Source organism: Lynx canadensis, chromosome B3, assembly GCF_007474595.2.
Source record: "Lynx canadensis isolate LIC74 chromosome B3, mLynCan4.pri.v2, whole genome shotgun sequence".
In the NCBI taxonomy this organism is placed as follows: domain Eukaryota; kingdom Metazoa; phylum Chordata; class Mammalia; order Carnivora; family Felidae; genus Lynx; species Lynx canadensis.
In genome coordinates, this window is record NC_044308.2 from 117,515,796 (window position 1) to 117,529,119 (window position 13,324).

Here is a 13,324-nt window from a genome sequence, read left to right on the forward strand (position 1 = left end):
ATGGCTACGTTTAAACTCAGATCCACAAATGGGTAGGTGTGTGACCTTGGCAAGGTTGCTTAGCTTCTGTGGCGGTCACTGACACTGTTCATAGATGGTCAGTTCCCCTCCCCTGTTGGCACCAAGAAGACTGGAACCCTGGCTTCTTTGTGGGTGGGTGGTGCTGTGTAACTAGATCTGGTCAAAGAATTCTGAGCAAAGGTGTCATATGTAACTTCTTGGCTATAGCATTTAATAACCAATACCAGATTCTCCAGAATTCTCTCTTGTCCCTTTAGCTCAATGATGAGCAACATTCAAGATGGTAGTCATTCCATCAGCCTAGTAACTACAATAGGCAGAGTCCCCCTGGTGACCTGTGATAGACTTGAGCCATGAGAGAGAAATAAACATGGCTGTACTGAGCCATTGGGAATTTGACGGTTATTTGTTACAATAACTTGATCTGGTCTACCCTGGTTGATACACCTCACCAGATCTTTTTATCTGAAAAATGAGGATAACAGCGGAATCTAGATATTAAGTAATCATAAACATTAAATAGGATAATATTGTATGATACTTAGAATAACACCTGGCACATAATAAATTCTTAATATATTTTAGCTATTATATATTATTATTAAGTTATTCTGTATCCTAACCTCATTATTTATTTTTAACAAGTTATTTATGTCTATCAAACAAGTTGCCATATGACTTTGAGAAAGTCAACCTCAACCTGCAATTGCCAGTATGTTAGACTAGATGGGCTATAGTTTTAAATCCCTAGACTTAAAATTTTATGCATCTTTGATAGAAGCACTCTGAGAATCCGTTTCACAGATATTCTTTTGCTTAGGGAAATAAGATGTGTAATAAAACTAAACCTCCTCTTCTCCCCTATTCCAGTCGCTCCCTACCCCCACCTCCTCAAACAATAAGATCTATGTCCTTGTCACAGATTGCTCTGTATCCTGTTCTGAAGCTTTCTGCCCAGGAAATTACATCTGACTTGTAAATTCTTAGCTACAAATTGGTTTCCCAATTTAGGCACCTAAATCCTTAATAGTCCGTCTCCTCTCTCTGTTCTGTTTTCAATATATGCACATAGCAACTTGTTTTATTAATAAAATCTAACTGACTTCAAGCCACAGCCCACCATGGTCTTTCTTTTGACAATGTGACTTATTTGGTCCAAAAGGAAAGGATTCTGTCTTTTGTTCCACTTTAGTCCTGGCTTAAGGTGACCACCCTCATACTACCACAAACAACCACTGAAACCTGTCCTCCGACTTCTCTGAATCAGAACTTTCCATGTCTTTATCTTTTCTCCTGTGTGGCTCTGGCTGGCTCCTGCACTGGTCCCAAAGACCAGATGGCTCATATTGTCCAGGCTATGTATAAACCCAATTTGGGAAAGAGGAGGAATCATTGCAGGCATATTGAATTACATGGTGGATCTCATTAGGAATCCTAATATTTCTCCCTCCTTACCTTCTTGATCTCAGAATCTGTTCTTATAGACCACGTTTTATGTTCTTGTATATAACCTCATGGCCTCATCCCATCCCCAGTGCTTGGTTTATTGCAGATCCTGCTACTATGTTTATTGACTGCCTAGGTGGAGGCTGTTTTTTTATGTCTATCGTTGGCATTCATGTTCATACATGTGCATTATGGCTGTTAATAAAGGTATCATTTATCATTACTTTATGGAGGAAAATGACACTTCCTTATTCTCTTTCAGATTGAAGACATCATCACAAAGATGCAAGATGACAAGACAGGGGGTGTGCCCATCAGAACAGTCAAGAGCTTTCTCTCCAAAATTCCCAGTGTTGTTACAGGTAAACTTTCTCCTTACAAGGTGTTGGTGGCAATAGGAAAAGGCCACTGAAGAGTTGTATAGTGCTGATTGTGACCTGGGGTGTGTCTAAAGATTTGTGAATAGTAAAGATGATACATTCAATGTGCTTCTTAGACAAAGTCGAGTTGTGGTCATGGTTTCCAGAAGAAGCTGCTCTTTGCCAATGATTAAGGATGGTTTTGCCATGACCACCCTTCTGTGTATAGGTTGAGGCTTCTGGAAAGAAGCTCATTACTGACCTGAATAGCCCATCAGCAATTTAGCCTACGAGATGTACACAAGCACAGGCGTATTAAAGAAATGATTTTAGATTTAAATAAGCTTTAAGAAAGTCTTATGTTCAAATTCTACCAAATGCTTTTATTTTTAAGTTTTTCAACTGACTGTATTTGAACTCTTGGAAGAAGTGGTTTTAGAATATTTTTTCTGCATTACTTTGGGGATTTGGTGTGTTTTGTATGCTTGGACATTTCTTCAAAAATTAATTATGAAGTATATCAAACACATGGGTATAGTTTCAAGTATAATACTAAAATAGGCCACATGTGTCTACCAGCCTGCTTCCTAAGTAACACATCACCAGTATCTTAGGCCCCTTATGGGCCTAATGGATGACATCTGCCTCCCTTCCCACAGTAGGTAACCTCTATCTACTCTTATCCTGATCAGTTTGTTGCCTTTCTTCATAATTTCACCACATAGGCTTGTATCATATCTAAACAAACAACCAAATAAATTAAGATAAAATTTTAGAGAGTTCTCTCATCATCAAAATCTAGTTATTTGCTTTCCAAATTTGGGGAGCCAGAAGGCTTCAGTTTCTACTACATACTTATAAAATAATTAAGATAAAAAATCCTGACAACACCAAGGGCTGGTGAGGCTATGGAGCAACTGGAACGCTCACACATTGCTGGTGGGAAGGTAAAAACTGTGGACATTTCTTATAATACTAAACAAATGCTTACCTTATGACCCAGAAATCCCACTCCTTGGTATTTATACAAGAGAAACAAAAACGTGCACTCAGATGAAAACTCATTAAGTATTTATAATAACTTTATTTGTGATCTCCAAAGCCCAGACACAACCCAAATGTCCTTTGGTGGGTGAAGAAAGAAACAAACTGTGGCACACCCACATTCATCAATAGAAAGGAGTGAACTGTTGATACAGGCACCAACTTAGATAAACCTCAAAGTTATTTTCCTGAGGGGAAGAAGCCAGTCTCAAAAGATTACATCCTGTAGGATTCCATTTACATGACATTCTAAAAAATTCCAAAACTACAGTGACAGAGAACAGATAGATCAGTGGTTGACAAGGATTAAGAACTGGGGAAGGGTATGATTATAAAGGGATCACACAAAGGAATTTTATAAGGTTACAGTGGAACTATCCTGTATCCTGATTGTGGTGGTGGTGGTGACATTAATCTATACATAGGTCAAAATTCATAGAACAGCATACACACAGCATACACACACACACAGAGTCAATATGTGTATGTTACCTTAAAAAATAAATATACTCAACTGAGGCACGCATAAGTATCCTAACTCATTATTCAGACTGTCACTGTTTAAACTCAGGTACCAAATAGATCTGGATAATGAAGGTTGATTGTATTGTTAGTATGCTCTAATTTTGAAATTTTTCTAAATGGAATTATAATATTGGCTATGGTATATTATTTTTTCATACACTTCTGGATTTTGTTTGATAAAATGTTGTTTAGGATTTTTAATCAATTTTCACGGGACGATGTGTTTATTGCTTTTCTTACTTACCCTTCTTGCTGCTTTGGGTATCAAATTTATGTTAGATTCCTAAGATGAATCATGGAGTATATTTCTTTTGTTGATATCGTAGTGTTCTCTGAAAAAATGTTTTTCTCTTTAATCTAGATTTTAGGTGTTTACTTTCAATTATTTTATTTTTTTATTTCTTGAATTTCCATCTGGTTCTTTCTCCAATATACTTGGTCATTCATTCCACACATATTTCTTGGGTGTTTGCTATTCTAAATATTGCTGGCCAGTGGGAATTCAGAAATAAATGAAACAGCTAAAAGTTTCTGTTCTCATGGAATTTTAGATTCTAGTGGAGGAGACAACAAAATAAATAAGAAAAACCCGTAGAATTTTAGGTAATGATAAAGGTCAAAGAGAAAAATAAAGTATGAAAGGTGGATGATGGAGTCACAACTCTGAAACAGGTGGCCAAAAAAGAATTCCCTGAGAAGGTAACATTTGGGTAAAGATGGAGGGGAGATGAAGGATTGGAGGGAAAGAGCATTCCAGAAAGCAAGTGCTAACTCTCTAAGGCAAGTGTGTTCTTGCATACAGAGGAACTAAGAAAAGGGACCCAGAGTAGAGTGAAAAAATGAAAGGGCAATAGGGATGAAGTCAAAGTGATAATGGTGACCATGATCATGCAACCTCTTGGTCACTATAAGGCCACTGGAGAACTTTAAACATGAGCTGTCATGTTCTGACACAAGATCATTATATTGCATTCTGCATACCCTGGGGAGTCAGGAGACTGTGGCAAAAGTGGTAGTCAGACTAGGCTATCAGCATGGGAGACGTGTGAAGTGATCAGATTCCAATTCAAGTTTGAGGGCAGAATAAACAGTATTTGGGGAAAGATTGGATGTAGGATATGAGAGAAAGAAAGGAATCAATGATGACTCTGCGCTTTTGGTTTCACGCAACTGGAAAAATGGAGTTGGCATTAATTTCGATGACGAAGACTGTGAGTGGGGAAGGGGGTGTTTCTTTGTTTAGCTGAAGTGTAAGAAATTAAAAGGTCCATTTTAGACATGCTAAGTTTTAGGGACCTACTAGACATTCAACTGGAGATGACAAGTAGGCACTTGGGTGTGTGGATCTAGAATTTAACGGAGAGCCTGAACTGGGCACATAAGTCATTAGAATATAAGTGATATTTAAAGCCATGGGATTAATGACCTCACACCAAGGGATTGAATGTAAACAGAAAACAGTCCAAGTCCTACAACTTGGGATATTCTAACATATGAGGGTTATGGAGAGACAAAGAAATCAGCAAAAGAAAGTGAAAAGGAGCAGCTGGAGACAAAGAGGAACATCAGGAGGACATGGTCTCTTGGAAGCCAGATTTTCTAGAAAGTGCTTCAGGAAAGAATATGCCAAAAGCTGCTGATAGTCATGTAAGATAAGGACTGAGAATCAACCATTGAATTTAGCGACAATTGAATTCAACTGCTGACCTTGATAAGTGCATATTCCATGAAGCATTTGGCAGGGGAGAATGGCAAAAAGCCTTATTGGAGTAGGTTCAAGTCAGAATGGGAGGAGAAATATTTGAGGTAGTGAGTATAATTAATCTTTGAAGGAGTTCTCCTTAAAAGGAAGAAATGCAGGAGGATCTAGATGGGTGAATGAAGTCAGGACACGTAGGTTTTTAAATAATATGAAAGTGACAGTATGCTTGTATGATTAATGGCAATGACTCAATAGGGGGAGAAAAATGGTGCAGGAGATGGAGGAAAATTTCAAGAAGTGATATCATTGAGCAGGTAAGAGATTGAATGTAATGCAAGGCAATTGGGGAGCTCTAGCTAAAAACATGTACAATTCATTCATAGGAAGACAAATGGAGGTGCAGTAGATGCACAGAGGTACAAATAAGCATGATGGCGGGAGGGGGGAGCTTGTAGTAGTTTTCTTTTCACTGCTTCTATTTTCTTAGTAACATGAAAAGGAAAGAAGGTAGAGATATTAGGTTTGAGAAGAGATCAGAAGCCATGCAATAGTCGTCTAGGGGTCTAAAGAGATTGACTGGACTAAGGAAATAGAGTTTTGACTGTGAGGTAGCATTAAGGACCCTCTTGAGATTATTAATATTTATGAACTTAAAGAGAGGCAATTTCTCCAGCCACATTTAGCTCTCTGGGTTTGGACGTGTATCAGGTAGAAAGGTGGACTTAATTAAGGCTCTCGCAAGTATGAAGAGTATGATAAATCAAGGGAAAGGCAAGAGAGTAACTGAAATGATTGACCATTAAATTTTAACTGAGCAAGGATGGAAGTGAAACATGAGATGGGTGAGGAATAGTGGAGAGTAGTCATGACCATAAACTGTAGGTCTAGTGGAAAAGAGTTTTGGAGTTGGAGGCCAAAGTAAGAGAGCTGGAAATGTAGGGGATGGTGTTTGGATAGCCGAATTTTTTTAAAGGGCATTCTTCTAGGTTTTTTAGATTTTTTTATGTTTATTATTTATTTTTGAGAGAGAGAGAGAGAAAGAGAGGGAGAGGGAGGGAGTGGGGAGGGGCAGAGAGAGAGGGAAACACAGAATTTGGAGCAGGCTCCGGGCTCCGAGCTGTCAGCACAGAGCCCAACGCAGGGCTCAAACTCACAAACCGTGAGATCATGACCTGAGCCAAAGTTGGAAGCTTAACCAACTGAGCCACCCAGACATCCCTAGCAGAATGTTTGAAATTGGGATTATGGGAATAAGTGACTGAGATAGAATAGAGGGCAAGATCACTAGAAGAGAGGAGGTCAAGGAACCAAGGGGCCATGATTTGGGGAAACTGGGCTATGTGGGTATTGAAATCATGACTGGGGGATAGTTAGAGGCAGTGATTGTGAGTCTGTGGTTAAAATCTTCATGGAATAAGAGACAGAGGCCTAGGAATCAGTAGATGACTTCACAACAAGAGGAATAGATGACTTAATCTGATGTCATGAGAGTCAAAGCTAAACGTTTTTTTGGAGAAGAGGTGGGGAAAGAAGACATGAGAGGCTAGAGGGTCACTTACCTGCCTTCAAATGCCATGGTGTGTAGAGCATGGGAGAGAAAATAGCCACCACCTCAGAGAGCCACAGGGAACCAGAGCCCACTGAGAAGAAAAAGATGAAAGGAAAATTAACTGAAAAGGATGAGGATATGAAAAATTTTATTTAGGATTGACCATGAGCTCCAGAGGGCAAGGAAAAGCATTTCGGGAAATGATGCATACATGACCTGGGTAATTAATGTCCATTATTGCTATGTACCAGGCACTAGAGTAGTCACAGGACGTGTAAAAATAAATGAAAACCTGATCTCTGCTTTTCGAAAGCTGTTAATCTAATGAGAGAAACAGACACAGGTAGACCAATAATTATATGAGCTATGTATTCTAATAGCAAAATGAACAAAGCCCAGAGGAAAGAATTGTGAGTTTTCCTTGGGTAAGTCTAGAACATTTCTCTAAGGATGTATGTCATTTTTTTCAATGTTTATTCTTGAGAGAGAGAGATTGAGCACAAGCAGGGAAGGGGCAGAGACAGAGGGAGACACAGAATCCAAAGCAGGCTCCAGGCTCTGAGCTGTCAGCGCAGAGCCCTACACGGGGCTTGAACCCACGAACCGTGAGATCATGACCTGCGCCGAAGTTGGACGCTTAACCAACTGAGCCACCCAGGTGCCCCAAAGGATGTATATCAGTTTTTATTGCTACATAACCAACCATCACAAGTCATAATGATTTTTTTATTTCTCATGATCAGGATCATTTGAATTGGCAATCCAGGTGGTTCTCCTGCTGTTCTCACCCATGAAGCCCTAGTCATCTGATGGTTCAATTGAGACTGGAGGTCTACGATGGCCTTACTCATTTGTTTGGTAGTGGTGCTTACTCTTAGATGGCACTTCAGTTCTCTTCCATATCACCTTGTATCCCTCCCCCAGTAAGTTAGACTGGGCTTCTTCACAGCCTGATGGTCTCAGAGTTCCAAGGGAGAAAACTGCAAGGTTTCTTAAGGTATAAGCTCCAGAACTTATGCAATGTCAAGTACACACAATCTGTTCTTCAAAGCACATCACAAGACCAGCCTAGATTGAGGAGGATGGGGAAACCAACTCTACCTTCTGGTGTAGGAGTAGAATGCCACATTGACATAGGGAGACATGACTCTTTGGAGGTCATTATTATAATGACCCACCACATGAAATAATTTTAGAACTGGATCTTAAACATAAGTTGAAAACTGAGGAAGGTCATTCTGGGCAGAAAAAATAGAATTTTCATGGCCCAAATGCAGGAAAACTATGCCAGGTTGCAGCAAAGATGAGCTTGCTTATGTGGTTGTAATTTATTTTTTTATTATTTTTTTAATGTTTATTTATTTTTGAGAGAGAGAGACAGAGCATGAGCAGGGGAGGGGCAGAGAGAGACAGGGAGACACAGAATCTGAAGCAGGCTCCAGGCTCTGAGCTGCCAGCACAGAGCCCAACGTGGGGCTCGAACTCATGAACCATGAGATCACGACCTGAGCTTAACCGACTGAGGCACCTAGGCATCCCATGTGGTTGTAATTTAAAACACACTTATGTGTGTACGTGTTTGAAGAGAAGAGCACATTGGCAGAACACCCAGAGGAATTAAACGGATGTGAGACTTAATCTTAATAATGGATTATAAATGAACTTGACTTATAGACTTTATCCCAAAGGCAATGGTTTTAAATAAGAAGGACATCACATCCATGTGTTAGAAGCAGGAAGAAACAGGGAGTGTAAAGACTAGTTAGTGAATCTTTAGATGGAGGAGTCTAAGCAGGAAATAAGAAGGGCTGTGTTAAGAACAGCCACAGTTGGGGTGCCTGGGTGGCTCAGTTGGTTAAGCGTCCGACTTCAGCTCAGGTCACGATCTCACGGTCCGTGAGTTCGAGCCCCGCGTCAGGCTCTGGGCTGATGGCTCAGAGCCTGGAGCCTGCTTCCGATTCTGTGTCTCCCTCTCTCTCTGCCCCTCCCCAGTTCATGCTCTGTCTCTCTCTGTCCCCCCAAAAAAATAAATAAACGTTAAAAAAAATTTTTTTTTAAATAAAAAAAAAAAAGAACAGCCACAGTATCAGCTGGAACCACAGCTTTAGAGCCACATCTCATTCAATCTTCATGAAAATCCTATAAGGTAGGAACTGTTATTATCTCCATTTTACAGGTGAGTAACCTGCTAATTCAAGAGCCTAAGTTACTTTTCCAAGGTTACACAGCTAGTCAGTAGCAGGACCTCTGCCTCCAGGGCCTACCTGTGAAAGAATAGTAACTATAAGATTCAAGACACCTGAAGGAAAGATAGAATGTAGAATTGATAGGACTTGGTGACTAGATGCGGGGCAAAGGGGAACTCATTCAAAATAGGATCCCAGTTTACATGATGGATTGAATACATTCATCTTTTTCTCTTTTGAAACCCCACAAAAATCAAAATAAAGGATTTTTAAAGACGCAATCCCAAAGTTGGAGGCCATTATGGTAACAATCCAATGTGAAAAGTGAACATCCTTGGATTAAATATCCTTGAAAAGATAATCCAGTACAAAAACAATCAATGCCTCGCTCTCCAGATGTGCACATATGTGAGAAACTCGTGGAGAAATGTTTCCCAACGCAGACAGTAACAACAAAATTCAGAGATCTGAAAAGCAGACGGGTACATGGTAGCTGGCACAGCTCTGAAGCAACCATCACTAGTCAGTGGGAAAAGCTAAAAAAATTTAAAAAAAAAACCTCAATTTATATGATAGAGTCCTCAAGAGTCTCAGACACTGGTAGTTCTATCTAGTTAGAATGCATTTGGCCAACATACTCACCTTCTCCTTAACCACCACTGCATGGACAAATCACTAACTCAGTGCCTACTGTTGAGCACCATCAGGTCCCACACTCCCAGCACACCTCAGGCTGGAGTTGAGGTTGTCCCTAACACCAGTTAAACTCCAGGACAAAAGGTAAATCTCATGCTCAACCTGTTCAAAGTCTCAAACATGATATTCAGCCAGCACCTGCTGTGACACAGAGAACGGCTAGCAATTGGAATACAGGAACCTCATTTGGCAATGTCAAAAAACACAGAAGAACTTAAGTCTGCACCAGTGGGTATTCAGCAGCCACAGACTGAAACAGAATTTAGCTGTAAGGTTGTTGGATGGAGCCACAGCTGTAGCCAATCCTATGAGCAACATGTTTAAACCCATACCCAGAGTGCTAGCACCAACACAGAATCCCAAGCTGTTTACCTCCACCAACCATCTCTAGAGAAGAACCTGGAATGATATTTTCGGAACACATTATGCCTCTTCACCTTCCTAAAGTTACAGGTACTAGAGTAGAGAGCTACATCCAAAGAAAATCTAGATCGCTGAGACCTTCGGGTACCAAATCCAAGGTGGAAATCCACAAATATATGGCCACTCCATTACTGTGCCCATGGATATTTTGTGTACAGAACAGTAATCACCCCATATGGCAACTCCCCCCCCACCCCCCAGGCATCAGCCCCCATCAACCTTTCTAACCTTTAGTGAAATAGCCAATCACCCATCACAAACCAGCAGATACCCTTTCACACATTTTGGGAGTTTTGTCACCAACATTGGAGATTCCCCTTCATGAATAACAGCTGGGAGTAGCTTTCTCTCTTCTGTATCAGGAGGACCCCATTTCCTCTGCAAAGATTAGAAGGTAAACATTTTAAATGATGGATGAAATGAGTCTTGTGTGACCAACGCAGTGTTTCTATCTCTTGCATTTCTGGACAACCAGCTGTCCATACTCACATGTGGCTACCACCTGAATAAAACAGTGACTACAATGAGAGAAGGCATGAAGATGGAGACAAATATCACAATAATGAGAGTCCTCTGGTGAAGTTGGGAAGTATGAGATTCCTCCCAGATGCCATATTGATGAGGGGTATGTAAGGTGTGTCTCAGTGCATCCAAGACACCATCACTAAAGAAGTTCTAGAAAGCTACTCATTGCCACTTTCTCAGAAGCATGGTGAAAACCAAAGATGAGAATAACATTAATCTGAAAGTATCCCTGCTAGAAGGACCATCTCTGTACTGTCCAACAACTACCCTGAGTTGAGAATCTTACCAACTTACCAAGTCATATCAAAGATAAATAAGAAACAACTGTTAGTGACCTACACCGAGTAAAGAAACTAATACACAGGAGGGGCACCTGGGTGGCTTAGTCATTTGATCATCCAACTTCAGTTCAGGTCATGATCTCATGGTTCGTGGGTTTGAGCCCCACGTTGGGCTCTGTGCTGACAGCTCAGAGCCTGGAGCCTGCTTCGAGTTCTATGTCTCCCTCTTTCTGACCCTTCCCTGCTCGTGTTCTGTCTCTCTCTCTCTCTCTCTCTCTCTCTCTCTCTCTCTCTCTCTCAAAAATAAAAACATTAAAAAAAATTTAATACTAATATACAGGAATATGCAGATATGTATGTTTGTAATAAATCAAATGAGTGAGTCGGGGTGAGAACTCCAAACTGAAGGTTCTAGAATATAAGGAAAAGGCCCCACATAAAGAATGTATTTTTTTAAAAAAATCAACCTTGGAATAAAGGAAAATATACAGACCTAGTACATAGACTAACAAAAAGAATTTGTGAGGAATAAGGGTGTGGGTTATGGGAAGATATAAAAGCTGAACATCAAAATAAAGAAAGCTTTCTACAATTCACAGGTGTCATTAAAGGGGTCCCTGACACCCAGTGACACAAAAAGGTCAGAGTTGAGTGGATGTTATTTCTTTCAGAGGAGCCCCTTTGAAGTAGGCTTTATGGTACATTTGTTTACAACTTTCCTAATGTGTTGGTGTCTATCAGTTGGAATTGGTGACACAAGAGGGTACAGGCATTTCTTGACCTTCCATCTAACAAATCAGATTTATCTGGTTAACTTATGCAGGACCCATAGAGAGCCTGGAGAAAAAGTACCTATTTGGATCATTTATGCTGAAAGTAAAACCTTTTCCTGTCATGTTACTCTGTTCCTTTTCTTCTAGCCTTGAAATATATGTTCTAACCTTTTTGGTCAGATCTTTATTAATAATAATTATTTAATAAAAATAGATATAATGATTTTTAAATTCCAATGTAGTTAACACACAGTGTTATATTAGTTTGAGGTATAGAATATAGTGATTCAACAATTCCATACATTTTCAGAGCTCATCAAAGTAAGTGTGGTCTCAGTCCCCTTCACCTATTTCACCCTTCCCCCACCCCCTGTAGCCATCTGTTTGTTCTTTGTAGTTAAGAGTCTGTTTTGGGGGTTTGTCTCTTTTCCCCCCATTTTTTCATTTGTTTTGTTTCTTAATTTCTACATCTGAATGAAATCATATGGTATTTGTCTTTCTCTGACTTATTTTGCTTAGCACTCTACTCTCTAGATCCATCCATGTCATTGCAAATGACAAGATTTCATTGTCTTTTATAGCTGAATAATATTCCATTGTATATATGTACCACATCTTTTTTTTTTAATTTTTTTAAATGTTTATTTATTTTTGAGACAGAGAGAGACAGAGCATGAACGGGGAAGGGTCAGAGAGAGAGGGAGACACAGAATCTGAAGCAGGCTCCAGGCTCTGAGCCGTCAGCACAGAGCCTGACGCGGGGCTCGAACTCATGGACTGTGAGATCATGACCTGAGCCGAAGTCGGACCCTTAACCAACTGAGCCACCCAGGCGCCCCGTACCACATCTTCTTTATCCATTTATCTATTGGTGGACACTTGAACTACTTCCTTAATTTGTCTATTGTAAATAATGCTGTGATAAACATGGGAGTACATATATCCCTTTGAATTAATGTTTTTGTATTCTTTGGGTACATGCTCAGTAGTGGGATTACTGGATCATATTTTAATTCTTTTTTTAATTTTTTGAGGAAACTCCAGTACTGTTTTCCAGAGTGGCTACACCAGTTTGCAATCCCACCAACAGTGCAAGAGGGTTCCTTTTTCTTCACATCCTTGCCAACACTTGTTTCTTGTGTTTTGTATTTTAGCCATTCTGACAGGTGTAAGGTGCTATCTCATCGTGGTTTTGACTTGCATATCCCTGATGATAAGTGACATTGAACATCTTTTCATGTGTCTGTTGGCCATCTGTATGCCTTCTTTGGAGAAATGTCTGTTCATGTCTTCTGTCCACTTTTAACTGGATTATTTCTTGTTTTGTGCTGAATTGGATACGTTCTTTATATATTTTGGATATTAACCTATTATTGGATATGTCATTTGCAAATATCTTCTCCTATTCAGTAGGTTTGTCTTTTAGTTTTGTTAATTCTTTTTCTGTGAAGAATTTTTTCCTCTGTGAAGAATTTTTTTCTGTGAAGAATTTTTTTTCTGTTAATTTTTTTCTGTTCAGGAGACATATCCAGAAAAATGTTGCTATGTCCGATGTCAGAGACATTACTGCCTGTGCTCTCTTCTAGGATTTTTATGGGTTCAGGTCTCACATTTAGGTACTCAATCCATTTTGAGTTTATGTTTGTGTGTGGTATAAACAAGTGTTCCAATTTCATTCTTTTGCAGGTAGCTGTCCACAGTTTTCCCAGTATAATTTGTCGAAGGGACTATCTTTTTCCCATTGAATATTCTTGCCTCGTTTGCTGGAGATTAATTGACCATATAATTGTGGGT

The 13,324-nt window shown here is 39.7% G+C and overlaps 1 protein-coding gene across 6 annotated transcripts in view; it reads left to right on the forward strand.

Annotated features, from left to right (window-relative positions):
- Nucleotides 1-13,324, forward strand: part of RGS6 (regulator of G protein signaling 6) — a 606,443-nt gene that overhangs the window by 412,795 nt on the left and 180,324 nt on the right. For all 6 annotated transcript variants that reach the window (XM_032593398.1, XM_030319478.1, XM_030319471.1 and 3 more), the window contains one exon: nt 1,730-1,829. In XM_032593398.1, the coding sequence (XP_032449289.1) occupies nt 1,730-1,829 (100 nt within the window). The remainder of the gene's footprint in view (nt 1-1,729; nt 1,830-13,324) is intronic.